This window comes from Cyprinodon variegatus, unplaced genomic scaffold, assembly GCF_000732505.1.
Source record: "Cyprinodon variegatus isolate N-32 unplaced genomic scaffold, C_variegatus-1.0 Scaffold1003, whole genome shotgun sequence".
In the NCBI taxonomy this organism is placed as follows: domain Eukaryota; kingdom Metazoa; phylum Chordata; class Actinopteri; order Cyprinodontiformes; family Cyprinodontidae; genus Cyprinodon; species Cyprinodon variegatus.
The window spans coordinates 59,412-74,122 of NW_015151456.1; the positions used below are offsets into that span (position 1 = coordinate 59,412).

At 36.3% G+C, this 14,711-nt stretch overlaps 1 protein-coding gene and 1 long non-coding RNA gene across 4 annotated transcripts in view; one reads left to right on the plus strand and one right to left on the minus strand.

The window, feature by feature from the left end:
* The window catches only part of LOC107100720 (TBC1 domain family member 15-like), a 14,665-nt gene extending 6,209 nt beyond the window's left edge, over nucleotides 1–8,456 (minus strand). For both annotated transcript variants that reach the window (XM_015399309.1, XM_015399308.1), the window contains exons 1-6: nucleotides 8,068–8,456; nucleotides 4,650–4,835; nucleotides 4,402–4,520; nucleotides 3,841–3,944; nucleotides 2,097–2,164; nucleotides 1,874–2,020 (exon numbers count right to left, since the gene is read on the minus strand). In XM_015399309.1, the coding sequence (XP_015254795.1) occupies nucleotides 1,874–2,020; nucleotides 2,097–2,164; nucleotides 3,841–3,944; nucleotides 4,402–4,520; nucleotides 4,650–4,835; nucleotides 8,068–8,242 (799 nt within the window). In that variant the 5' untranslated portion in view covers nucleotides 8,243–8,456. The remainder of the gene's footprint in view (nucleotides 1–1,873; nucleotides 2,021–2,096; nucleotides 2,165–3,840; nucleotides 3,945–4,401; nucleotides 4,521–4,649; nucleotides 4,836–8,067) is intronic.
* Nucleotides 8,457–13,835: 5,379 nt separating this feature from the next.
* Nucleotides 13,836–14,711, plus strand: part of LOC107100715 — a 3,085-nt gene continuing 2,209 nt past the window's right edge. For both annotated transcript variants that reach the window (XR_001482034.1, XR_001482035.1), the window contains exons 1-3: nucleotides 13,836–14,206; nucleotides 14,346–14,402; nucleotides 14,507–14,639. This is a non-coding gene — a long non-coding RNA (uncharacterized LOC107100715). The remainder of the gene's footprint in view (nucleotides 14,207–14,345; nucleotides 14,403–14,506; nucleotides 14,640–14,711) is intronic.

Consider the following 14,711-nt stretch of genomic DNA (forward strand, 5'->3'; position numbering starts at 1 on the left):
TATAAATAAATATTTACATATTTTAGAAAACATATTTTATGGCTTAATGAGAGAAGTGGCCTTTCCGCTGCCCTCCAAGGCTTTAAAACTGGGTTTGATTGGTAACAAAGCCATTCTCAAGCACATATCAAGGTGCTCATTCGTGAGCCCGGATCAATATTTCTTTTTGATTATGGTCATAGCGGGGCATCCTGCCTCACAGCCGCAGGTTGAGCCAAGGCTTGCCACAGGTTTGCCTCATGTGCAGCCTGATGCCGGACGCTTCGGGGGGGGGGGGGCTTTACCATGTTAACAGGAGAAGCGGCGCAGGCGAAGTTAGACACTGTCTTCGAAACAACATGCAGTATTTTATAAATGTTTTAATCAGGTTGGGTCTGGATTGACCAGCAGGGGGGCGGATATGGACCCAGGTCCGCTAATCCGTGACCTCTGAGCTACATCATTAATAATCCATGTGTCCATATCGGTCGCTGTCTTGTAGCATAAAGAAGCATAGTGACTCTCTATGCCTACACAAAAAAGACCAAAAACCTTTTCATAGTGATGCAATGAGAGCCAAGTGTCTGTTCTGATAGTATTTAGATGGACCTTTTTACACCTAAGTAGAATTCCATCACTGAGAGAAATGAGCTGGCATAAACAGACATGGCGCCACCTACCATCAATAATGCAGAACTATCAGCAAGCTGGATGGTGGCAATCCTGCAATGTCTCATGGGAAAGTGACAGCTCAGTGTGGTTGAAGAACAACCAATATTATTTGGATAAACTGATCAACAGCAAGTTTTGCCTAACCCTCCCCAGAGTCTCCTACTAGAATATCAAGAAAAAGGAAATTCCTTTTTCTTCCAAATGCAAACAGCGACACAGCATGAGTGTAAGCAATACTTCAGTTAAATAAATTTCAAAAATCATAAGCTAAAACCATTTAATCGTAATAAACACAAATTCAATGCATTAAAATGCAATTTATTCGCCAAGAAAGTTGTTAATGAGTCCTGAACGGAATCTGATCTTGAGTTGTTTTCTGATTTTACCAGCTGTGACAGAAAAATGTCCACCATGACGCCATTTTATACAAGTACACTAATGTGACACTTTGAAAGAAAAACAGACTGACCAAATATTTCCTTTCTAAGTGGAAATATAAATTCTCTTACGGCAGCTCCTCTGGTAGATTTCCTCACATATTATTTGAAATTAACAAAGTTCTTTTTTCAAAAAGTGAAAGGATTCAATTACAATGAAGGTCAATAAAGAATTTATTGTTTAATACGTTGAGTGCCTGTTTGTATAATGAGGTTTGGGAGTTCCTAGGAAACCTGTTCCTGCTTCAATTCTGCCTTCAGATAATCACTCCGGACTCTTCTGCTCCTCCTGCCTGCTCTGGCTTCTGCCTGTTGCTGCTCTGCTTTGCTCCTGAACCTCTGGAAGCTGCTTCCACCACAAGCTACAGAGATACAATCCCTCCCAACTTCACTCTGTCTTCTGGGCTCAGATTGAACTTTACCAGAGTATCCATATAACCTGCCATTCCCAAGAGCAGCCACATGTGAGTTCAATAATAAACACTTGTTTTGTAATTAACCTGATCTGTCTGCTGGAATTCTGGGTCCTATGTTCTACAGTATGTAAGCTTCTGACATATGTTGCATTATGCTCAGTGTAAAATGTGCAAAGGTGGTTGTTCACAATTTAAATATTAAATTTGATGTTTTGCAAAAGACTAACAACAAAAATGATCCTAATTGATAGAATCTAAAACAAGTTCAATGGTAAAGGCAGAGGAAAACTTTATAACTAAACAAACTAAATACACTGGTACAAAGATGATTGATGCAAACAAAATCACTTTTCTTTTTGTTCGCCTCACCTATTTTTCTGTGCAGGCCATCGGCCATGAAGTCTCTGGAGAACTTTTCCATGTAGCAGGAAAAACTCCAGAAGGTGTCCACCTCACAGTCTAGGACCTCCAAGAATCGACTGCACAGGTCATTCATTCCCTGGGCATAGCCAACCTCTGCAGTAACAGCAAGGAGCCAAAAAGTTATTTGATCAGCAATAATCTTTCTGGTGGACAGATTCTGTCTTATTACCTGGATGAAAAGCAGCATAAGTGATGAGGATGTTTCTTAGCACCAAAAGATTGCCTAAACCTTCCTCTCTGCCAACAAAAAAAGTAACTTGTTGAAAACCTTTGAAATGTTCAGGACTATTTTTCTCTATCATTAAATGTTTGTATTAAAATGTAAAAGTTAAATGAAGATATGAGTTTAGGAATTTTCATTTATTTATCTATGATATAAAAAATATTTGAAACCACAAACAGATATGACTGCTGAGACAAACACAGAAATAAGGAATAATTGATCAAAGTTTTAAGTAAACAACAAGTTAACATAACTTATCAGGTAGAGGTAGCATGAGGTGTAAATAAACATGGCGGTAACAGCTTCTATCAGTTAGGATGAAGCCTGAGAAACATAGCATAATCAGAAAGACTGCCCAGCATTTAATAAAGGGCAATAATACACTTAATTAAAACAGAACTTTTTTTTATTCATCCTTTCAAACCTGTATATGCTGATAAATGGAATAAAAACATTTATTTCGCAAATTTAGTTAAATCTGAAAGATCATGAAAACGTGAGCCTTAAATGTTAATGTTAATGCAGATTTAAACATATTACGAATTGTAAGAAAATGTGAACCTTTAACAGCATAATGTCTGAATTAGTACTAAAACAATTAATCGGATTGATCGGGAATAATCGATTATTGAAATAATCGTCAACTAATTTTGTAATCGATTAATTGTTAACTGAGTATAGAGACTCTAAAACATGCCTTTAGCTGACAGAGCAAACCACTCGTAATTATACCAAATTGTAAAAAAAATTAAATTAAAAATACCAAATAAACATATATAAATACATATATAATATAAATAAATAAATCTCCCTCAATATGCTCTACCCTGAACTGCTGGAAAAGTTTTAGTTTCCTCTCATTTAAATTCTGTAAAAAATATTCTTTAATTAACTATCTGATATTTAATGGATAAATTGAAAAAAATAATCAACAGCAAAATGATCGTTAGTTGCAGCCCTAGTCTGAATATAAGCCATTGAGTTTTGGGAAAATTCGTGATTAAAAAGCAAAGTTAAATCCTTTGAAATATACAATGTCCAGTAATTGGAATATTGACAGTTATTATGCATTTTATCATGGGCAATATGCAATTACAAATTAAGATAATGTTGCTATTCGTCTCTTTTTTATTTTTACATTTATTTATTTTTTTCGAAATTACATCAACTTTCAAAGGGACAAACTGACGAAAATCATATTCTATGTATTAATATTGATGCCTACTCCCAACTACAATAAATCAAAACAAAATAATCAAAAGTTTGGAATTACAGTTCTTTTTAACTTTTTGTAAATTTCGCTTTATATAGGATTCAGAACCAACTAATTGTTACCAAATTAAGAAAAGTAAGGTTTATCATTAAAGGAACTAAGTTCATGAATTACTGAATGTAGTTTCTCTCTTAATTTAAACTTCAATGTAGGAGGATGTAATACTAAGTTATAAAAGATGCAAATATTTTATATATAAGGTGGAAGTGGGTTAAGTGGTTTACTGTTACTAAACCACTAAAAAGTAGGGATGAACAGCTGTACATGTCAGTTTGAAATGGCAGCAGTATCCCTTTATCTTTCTGTTATTTTTGCCTTTACCACTTAATAATAAATGTGGAACACATTTTGTGTTCAGGTTCCCAAAATGTAGATTTCCATAAAGGCAAAGAACAGCAATTACTGAGAAATGCTCACTGGTAGTAGCTCAGGTCTCTGTTGGTGCGAGGCACATCTTTGTCAATAATTCGTATGGCTTCTCGCAGCTCCTCCAGGTCAAACTTCACACGTTCAAAAAGTATCTTTCAAGAGAAAAAAACATGTCATGATTATGAAAAATTGAACAGATGTTAAAGCCATTACTCCAAACACTGTTGTTATCTAGCTGCCATCTTTCAGAAATTGTGTGATTTCAGGTGGTTGTTTGGCAAAAATTATGTTCGTTTCTGCAAACTCCTTCATATAGAAAAGAGTAGAGGACTAAAAGCTGTGGCATGAGACGATAGAACCCTCTTAGCTAAAGCTACCTCACCTTCAGGCTACAGCAGAAGCTAAATAACACAGAGTAAATAATGACAGTTTGTTTAAGTAGATTAGATCCTGTTTGGTTACTAGATAAAGTATTCTTCTCCAAGGATAAAAGAGCTTAAACTTTTTCAAACTGTGAGGGTTATTAAGAACGACAGTAGAACATATTTCAGCTTAAAGCTGAAACTAGAATAGATGAAAGGTAGAAATATAAATAAAAATTTAATTCACCTGCGCTTGAAGCTCTAAGAAGGCGAGTCTGTCCTTTACTTCCTCAGACTGATCCTGGGCCTCCTGCAGGGTTTGGGCCTCCCTCTCGTCAAAGTACCGGACAGCTGCAAACAACTCAGCTGGGTTGCATCAGCACAAGGGTTTAACCAACAGAAAGAAAACAAGGGTTGGAGGTGGGATGGATTGGGTCAAAAATAGCCAGAATGTGAAGAAAAAAGACCACCTTTGGCACATGTTGGGATCCTTACCATCAGTACCGTTGAGCTGTAGCCGAACCGTTGAGGGGAGAAACTGCTGCCACTTCTTTTTCATGACCCGATAACGCACCAACAATTGCTCCTGCAGGAAAGACCGCTCCAGTGCAGTGGAGCTGCATGGGTACATGCCAAACAGGAAACGCCATGCCAGGCCTCTCTCTGATGGAGTCACACCACCTAAACTCAAACAGAAGACAGTTCAATCAACTTAATACTCTAAAACTAAAAGAAGATATGCAATCCAGTCAAAAGATCTTAATCAAATCCTTTAGATTGAAGTTTAGAAATTCAGCACAGGCAGTTGACAGAGATAAGAACATTTATATTTTTACCAAGGAATATTTCTGATTGATAAATCAATATTCTATCATAGAAATATTTGTGTACCTAAGAAAGCACCTGTCTTAGTTACTTTATTACCCTTATTTTTGCTTTTAATGTACAGTAACTAAGACAGAAAAGAGCCTTGATATATTCACAGAAAACACTTGGCCATCAAACTTAACTGGTGTTTACGAACAGAGTAAACTTTATTCCATGGTGCACAGAGAATAATTACAAAATAAATGGAAAAATATCTAAGGAGGATGGCTGGCGCCTTTATTACGCTGGATCCACATTTACATCAACTCTAAGCACTTTCTCTGTCCCTGCTGAAGAACTGTACACATAATAATGCCACCTCCACTGTGTTTTTAATTGGGAGAATGGTACACTATGTTTACATGGGGAATGTACACTTTTAGTTCGAAACTAAACATATAATTAGTGCAATTATTGCTGTTCTTTCAGTAAGGGAAGCCTCCAGGACCATTTCAGTGATTCATTTTATAGCTGGGTGATGAGGACCAAGAATCATTTCTTAATATTTTCAAGCTGAATGGTGATACGCAATTATTATGTTAATGTGATGTTTTCTTATACGTTTTGTACAAATGACACGGAGGGGCATTTTTTAAAAGAACTGTTGTAGATAAACATGAAAAATGACTATATTGCGTATATAAAAATATAACTATAAGACAAAATACTATCTTTATATCTATGATATGTCATCTTACAGAATATGTCTTTGAATAACTCTCTATATTTCTTAAATCTCAACCCTTTACCTTACCAAACTTCATATCTGCAAGATGAAAAACACCTTTTCTATAAAAATCAGTAAACTTTGTTTAAATAATGGATGTAAAGAGGGATAAGACATGAGAATATAATGAGAACATTGATGTTCACTAAAGCTGCCAAGATTTGATGTGTGAGTAAATACTGCCAGAGGATGGTGATGGAGTGCAACAATGTTTATGTCTGCTGATTGTCCCCGGATTGTTTTAGGCTCAAAAAGGGTTACTGTAGCTGAACACTAGGACAGACCCTTGGTGTAAATTAATTTATTTTGCCATATCTGTTTTTTGCTGTTTTTTATGGGCACATAACATCTCTGGGTCACACTAAGTTATGGCTTTATTAATTTTTTTAGATGGAAATCATCTTTGCAAAAGATTTCAGACTTTTGGTCATTTGTTTTTTCAGCCATTTTCTGTATTATTATCCAATACAGAAAATGGGTGTGGGTTAAGAGCTGTATCAAAAACGCTAGTGAAAGATGGTCTTACACGATATCATCGTTCTCATGGAGAAGCAGCATTTAGTTCCTATGCTCCACTTATCTGGAACAAACTTCCAAAAAAAAAGTGCGGAAAGCCTGAGTTCCTTTAAATCAAGACTAAAAACACATTTGTTTAGGATTGCCTTCGACTGTTCTAGTTAAACAGTTCAACTAAAACATATTTTCTTTAGTCCAACTGTTTTTAATATTCTTTTTTTTCTGCATTTTTTATTTTATTTTATTTATTTTTTCCTACTTGCTTTGATTCTGTTTTATCTTCCTGTATTTTAATCATGTAAAGCACTTTGCATTGTCTTTGTACTGAATTGTGCTATACAAATAAATTTGCCTTGCCTTCTCATCACGATAGGTTGATATGAGGAACTGATGCAAAAAAACTGACTCTGGAGTAGAAATATGGTAGCAGATCTGTGAAGTTAACACTGGCACAGCTATCAGTCATATTTGTGGAAGTATGGATGGTTGAACTATGCTAAATATTACTAGTTTAATTTTGAATGGTCACAAAGCATCTGATAAGCTATTGGCTTCCTCAATTGTGCCTTAAGAGGACCACATGCAAGAAAGGCAGCATGGGTCCCTTTTTGGCTAAATTTAAGAAAGATTGCAATTAAAAAAATAAAATAATATCTTGCTTAATGCATGTTCATTTATTAACACGTTTATCTAGAGTTAGAGCTGGAATGTCAGTGAGGCCTCAGAAAAGGAGGGTAAGCTGTGACATTCCTCCTAACAGGCATGTGATGTTGCACCCAGCAGCCTCTCATGTCTTCCATCTGTTTCCCCATGAATAGTTTTGAGGTTGCCCAGTTGGTCCAACTTACACAGAAGGTCTAACGTACAATCTTCATTACAGGAAACCTCAGCTGAAGCGTGTGGCTGCTCCATGTTTCTCATACAAACATGGACTGAAGAAATTCTTCAGTCCATGTTTGTCAGAAACTCTTTAAATATACATAGAAATTGTTTTATCATGGTGATCATGCTGGGCTTCTTTTCCTGAGGGGAATCTGATGTACGTACAAAGAAATCTAAGACTTTTGATAAGAATAGTTTGATTGTGAGTCAGCTAACACGCCTGAAGCAAAGCATCACTTGACTTCCTCTTGGCTGCGATCAAAGGGTCACAGTGAACCTAAAGAAAGCTAATATTTGTTCATTTATATAGACAGCACACCATGTGCCAGAAAAATTAAAAGCAGGAAAAAAGATTTCTAAGATGCATACTGATTTGAAAGTATACTGTTTACTATTATATGCATATTTGGTATTTTACTGCTATATACATCATTGATTATTTAGGCGTTAAAATGCATGCTCCTCTAGTCAGCTTTATAAAGCATTTATAAAAAACAAAAACGCTAGGTCGAGAAAATCTGAATTGAAATAAAAGTGAATCTTAAATGGTTTGAGACACTTTATCTATTCAAAATGGAGCAAAGACACCTAAGAAAAACATATGTTCCATAATTTGGTGTGTTGGTGATCCCAAGAATTTTTACATTTATAATGTAAAATGTTTATGCTTTATCAGAAGCCAAATCTCTGACAAAATCTAAATGATGCAAAAAGAACAGATTAACTCTGAAATATAAAAGCCTTTGCTAAACCTAATGTAAATAAGTTATATGAATGTTTGGTTGATACAATTCAGACTGAAATTCAGTGTTATATTATATGAATCCTTGCAACCCTAAACATCTTTCCAACAAAGTAGATTCAAACCTGCGATTTTTTTTTCTATTTGTAACCAAACTAATAATATTTATAGTGACCGACCGTTTCTGAAGATGTGGCCCCTCAGCCTTGACTCATCAACCCTCCCTTCTGCGTCCATGACCCCGGCTAAGGTAAGCCGACAGGCGGACAAAGCGGGAGCGCTCACTGCTGCCACCCGCCTCCGACAGCGCCCCTCCGCCTGCAGCCCAGGCTTCCCGTTGGGACTCTCTTCCATGCTTGTGTGCAGATTTAGCGATCACACCTAAAGGTTTGCTGTGTCCAAAGTCAATAATACTTCAAACATCCTTCTTATCTGAGGGGGTTATAGCAGAAATCGGCCGTGCCTACGCTCCCCCACCAGGAAGATCCAGATCACAAAAACACCAGAATTATCCCCAAGAAGTACTTCTGCTGTTTTTCTTCCATTCTTGCAATTAGAAGTCATATGACTGTACCTTTAAAGTTTAACCCACATTCCAGGTGGAGTCCCTCCTATGATCCAAAGTTCACTGCGGAGTAAGGTGAACGTTCCACTAACCCCATCTAGTGGTGGTGTAGAGTAATTACACTAATACGTCAACATTGGCAAACATGATGCTTAATATAAGTTTAATTTACCATATTAGTAGGATACCAATAATAAGTATAATTGAAACAACGTATTGTGCAACAGTTTTTTTTACAGCAAAAACGAAACTATTTATATTTTTGTATGCCCGTTTGCCTACTTTGCCTACATGTTATGAGTTTATAGGATAAGATCCAACCAGTTGCATATAGCTGTGCTGCTGTAAATGTTTAATGTTACAAATATAAAAGCATAGACATGATTTGTTTTATGTGAGACTGTTTACATGATTTAAAGGTCAGTGGAATATTACATATTTACTTAAACAGTTAAACTAAAGGAGGCCAACACAGGGGCTGAGCTGCATTAGAAAGTTTGAAAACACTGGAAGAGTCTGAAGCGGTCTTTTTCAGGATAACCCTTTGCATAAAATCAACATGAAAATATTACCTTAACGCTTACTTAGATTTTATCTATAAAAAAAAAAAAAAATAGTGAATTACTGGATTGAAAGAAAGTAGGGGGAAATTGTTTTAAATCTGAAAACTATTGCGTCTGAAAGGTTTCTCCACTTTTATTATTAGTAAATAAGTTTTATTAAACAAATCCTCCTAGTTGTGAAAAGCTCTGATAAAGTTTAAGACCTAAATTATAAGCACTTTAAAGATCATATGAAGCACTGTTCAGTCCATCACAGAAAAACTGTATACATGGCAAAACATAAAGTGTACCAACACGTGTTCATCTAGCAGAACATATTTTTTTTTACAGACTAATTCCAAGAGGAAAGCAAATTATGTTAAAGCTTTCACCTGGCTGTGGTGGTCTGTCCCATATCAAGCGCTCTCATTCTACTACCTGCACCTGAAGCTAAGGAGGAGAAGGCTAGGCTGATGACTCATCTGTCTTACTAGCCAAGTGTAACTAATCAAGCTAAATACAGGTTTTCAGCTTTTTGAAAAAGACTATGAGGTATATCACAGATTCATTGATTCAGCAAACATCCGCAGATGGACTGAATGCCTCAATAGCCTAAAATACCACTTTTCTAAACCAAACATAATAGGAGTTACTGGCCATTTTCTCAGATGAACAAAAAAAAAAAGAAAAAAAAGAAAGTAGGACCCAATATTCAAGGAGAGACAGATCGTAGGAAAGTTCAACAAGCACCACCCGTCACTGGATACTCTGGTTGAGAAAAACCACAGGTTAGTGACCATAATAATCTGATGAAGGATGGTTATTAATGCAAGTCCCTTACCTGGTTCAACAGTTCAGTCCATCTCCTTAAAGCGAGGTTGGCTCCAGCCTGTGGGCTGCCTATGAGATGTGGCAGGAGCTGGCCTGGGTGAACCAGATGCTGCAGCTCCAGTGAACAAGCTGGAATCCAGGTCAGGTAAACAGTTGAGAACATGAATTCTCAGGGATCCAGGAGTCTGTAACTCAGGGATCCCGATCAGAACATGAACATGCTGGTCCAGGGTTCCAGGAGTCTGCAGAGAGTTGAGGCTGAACGTTCAGATGGAAACAGACAAGGTCAGTAGTTGAGAGGCAGAACAAGGCAGGGTATCAGGAACACTACAGTAGGCTAAAACTCGCTTCTTTCCACTGAACCAAGATAGGAACAGGGCAAACTCAGTGAACAACAGACAGGACATGATCAGGAACTCTGCGAAACACTAAGAACCTCTCTCACCTCTGGTTCCTGAGAACATGAACTAAGGCATCAGCAATTATCTTAAAGTCGAACTCAGCAAAACAATGATCTGGCCCCAATAGCTCGGACTGAGTCGTGTATATATAGAAGCAGCAGCAGGTGGATTAGATCAGTGGAGATTGGAATCCAGGCAGCGTTCAGCAGGTGAATGAAGTGAGCAATTAGACCAGCTCTCATAGCCACGATCATGACAATAAAAAGTGAAAGGCAATATGGTAACATGAGTAGATTCCACACTTTACAGATCTATATGGCATTTTTGTGTTAACATTTATTTTCTAAATAACTAAGCATGCATTTCAGTTCAAATTGTTCACTGTGTGATTGTTTGTTATTTTAACATTTACATGCTATTATTTCGTCAGACGTTTAAACAACTGTTAAATATTCCTGAATGTATTTGAATCTTAATCTTTGAGTCGTATCTTTTTCTTTTTTTAATGTTTTTAAATCTGAAAATACAACTGGACATTTAACATAATAAATTTTACAACTCTAGCCATTATTTCAACTGTTATTAATTTGCATCTGATGGATTAAAAAAAATATTTAATACTTAATTCAGTTCAAAATAGTGAAAATATAGAAATAGTTTTTTTTTTAATTAGTTAGAATGATTACAATTCATAACAAATGAAACCTCAAACACGATTCATAAAATAAGATTTAGTCACTTGCCATGATCTACACAATGGTGAAGAGTGCTGTGGAAAATCAACAGCCATAACAGTAGTTTTGAGAGAACTGTGAAGCGAAATTAACTCAAAGGACGTGAACTGCAGCACGAGTCAGCCATTTAAGAGCTTCTCTATATCTTACAAGATATAGAGATACAAAAGGCAAGTGTCAACCAGCTCCACAGACGGCCCTGTCCAGGAAAGAGGAAGACGAAGAGAGAACATCCATCCAGTCACAGTCAGAGAAACAGGACGACACTGAAAAACAGGCCAAGCTTGAACAGCTATAAATAAAGGTGTTGATGGCAGCAGCACAGCTGATATTTCTCTCCAGGATGGCGTCACATCAAAACAGGATCAGACCAGATGAAGCTACTATGAGAAAAAGCAGAGAGAGCATAATGTTAGAGATTGAACTAACACTTTCTGCAGAGTGGGAGAACAGAGAAAGAATGAAATCTAGAATGAAGCAGTCTAAGCCGATAGCAGCATAACTACAGATATAACTCAGAATAACCTGAGCCACTCTATAAGCTTTAAAAAAAAGGAAAGCGACAAACCTTGCCATAAAAGTAGACAGGGTGTCTGCCTCACGGACTAAAACTGGTAGTTGTTTCCACAGGAGAGGAGCCTGATAACTAAAAGATCTGCCTCCCATTATACTTTTAGAAATTCTAGGAACCACTAGTAAACAGGTGGCTGCAATCCATCAGGACCGAGACCTCACGTCACAAGAACAGTTTCTTCCCAACCACTACTAGACTTATCAACAAGGCCCAGAGACCCCTGTCTCACTGACACTGCCTCTCTCACTTCCCTCTTTCAGGACCTATAAGCTACACCAACATAGCATCTCCAGGCCTTCTGCATTAAATTAATGCACAGTCCACTGTGTATATAGTATATAGCTATATACTATATATTGCATATATTATATGTATGTTTTATATTGTATAATATAGCTATAAATTATGTATTCAGTATATATATCTAGATTGTCTGAACCATCAACACCAAGTCAAATTCCTTGTATGTGCAAACCTACTTGGCAATAAACCTGATTCTGATTCTAAACCCGCAGACTGAGAGCAAAGTGCTTTGTTTGGAACCTAAGGAACAATCATATCTCTGTTGTAAGATGGAGCTTGGTCATTTAAAGTAAAACTCTGGTCACATTCAGAATACAAACTTCTGAAAGTACTTTAACAAAGAAATTGTTACATACTTTTCAATAAATTTGTGTTTTAATTAAGATTAATTTCATTTAAATGTGCTTTACTGGAGACATCCATTATTTGTCAAAGAACACTACTGCCACCTACCGGTTTGCAGTGGTGTCAAAAGTATACACATTTGTTATATAAGTAGACATACAGATGCTGCAGTTTAAAAACACTCTGGTAAAGGTTGAAGTATCAACTTGACCTTTTTACTCAAGTAAAAGGGAAAAAGTATGTGCTCCAAAAACTATTTAAAGTGTAAAAGCATAAAGTAACCTTTAAAAAAACAGCCAGATGCCAATATATGAATTGAAAGCTCTATTTTTAGACTATTTTGAAAAATTCTTTGAGATAGGGCCAAGGATGAGGGAGGTCTTGTTGGTCTACGTCTCCCGATACGCTCTCGCCTGTGTCCGAGCTTTCAGACATTTCATCATCTTTTCACGTTTGCAGTTTCAAAAACACCTGCTTGCTTCTGATGACTCCCTTTAGCTAACCAATGAGTGTTTGTGTTATATGACTCATCCAATCACACTAGTTTTCACTAGATGTGGACAAACTGAATGGATTTCTATGCCACATCACCTACTGACACTGGTAAAAGTACCAGTACCTGTTTCATCTTCATGGTACCAGCAAACTACCTTTTCTAAACCCAATAGAGATGTTTTTATAGTATTGTGCTGAAGGAGATGAGAACCAAATATATATATAATAAGGCTAGTTCCTGAACTCCTCACAAATGACACCTGCTGATCTCTTCCGTGCCACACTTCACTGCAGCTGTAACTCATCTAAAATAAGCACTAAGCAAGAATAGAGTCTATGTGTTGCTCAGTATGGGTTATGGACCTACTTCTCAGAAGATAAGATAGATTGTATTAAAAAAAAATTTTTTTTTCTTGCTCATACATAATATTTTGATTGCTCTTCGCTGTATGCCGGACTCATCAAATTCATTTAAAATGAAAGCTTGAAATACTGTGACTTCCTCTGTCAATATATGATAGAGTTCTACTTTCTTTAATGTTTATTTTTTAAATATGTTTTATTGATATAGCAATTTATTCAAATGTATTTAAAATATTTTCATGGTTACAGAGTAGCTTACTTCTTTAAAGTCAGCTAAGCAGTTTAAAGAACTAGCTATCCAAGTTATTTTTATCACAACATGTATTTCTTGGGTGGCTACAGTCACTTTTTTGCCCTTACTGCCTTCCCTTTTTCACCTATTGCCCAACTATGTAACAGGAAACTCAACCAAGAGTTATCACATCAGTACTTAGATGTAACATAGACTCAAAGAAGAATCAACCAGCCGAACATCCTCTGTGTTATTTTCAAAGTGAGTATTAGATATATAAAACTAAAATTTTACTCAAGATTTTTCTTAGGTTTTACTGTAAAAGAGGGGATTTTAAAGGTGTGTGATCTTATTTTATTTTTTTAATCAGATGCAGCTGCAAATCCTATTTTATCTCAATCTATTGTGGTTGCCACTTTCACTGGCTGAAGGTTTGTAAAGTATATGTTCAAAAGGTTTGATGTTTTCTTAGGGGGAAGCGCCGTGTATTTATTATTAATAATGTGTTTTTTATTTATTTTTAAAACACAGGTGACAAGTGGACAATAACAATAACAAATAATCGCATACCAACAGTTAAGGGAGGAACCGTAACCATCAATTGTTCTTTCACCTATCCTAAAGCTCAACACACTTCAAATGTTACAATTTACTGGAAAATCTGGAATACAAATGGGATAGCTAAATGTGACAAGACAGACAACGACAAACGTGCTTTCGTATTTCATCCAAATCACACATGTGTAGACTCGCAGTTCAGCAACAGGACAAAACTTATTGGAAATAAAACTGAAGGAAACTGCTCTCTACAGATCAATAATATAACACAAAATGAACCGCAGATCTACCTGCGGGTTTGGGGACTGAACAACAACTACAGCTTTATAAAGACAAATGAGTTGGTGTCTTTTTACATTGCCGGCGTGAATTCAAGTTGGTTTATTTTCTTTTCAAATACTTTCTTAAGCAAATTGAATATTTTTTGTTACATTTTAAATTATTTTACTATTTTATTTTGCAGTCGCACAGATTATCATTCCTCCAAATGTTCAAAAAGGGTCTTTTTTCACAGGTACCTTAAATCCCACATATCCACCAGACACAGATACCACAGTGGACGTCTCAACAAGTATGTTTTTTTTTTTAACCTTACTTTGATAACTCGGTATGTGTTTCTGAAACCTATGGTCATGTTAAAATATTTAAAATAGCTAACCTAATGTCATTTATTAGCGATCACAGCAAGTAACTTGCCTACGATGCCTGATGACAGAAACCAGAGTCTGTATCTGGCCACCTTGGTACCAATTGTTGGACTTATTTGCCTTGCTGCTGGGGGGACAGTTGCTTACAGAAAACGCAAGCGGTGAGTAGTAATTCAAAAACCTGTACATCAGATACAGCTGTTATATAGACAAAAAACAAAATAGGAAGTGTA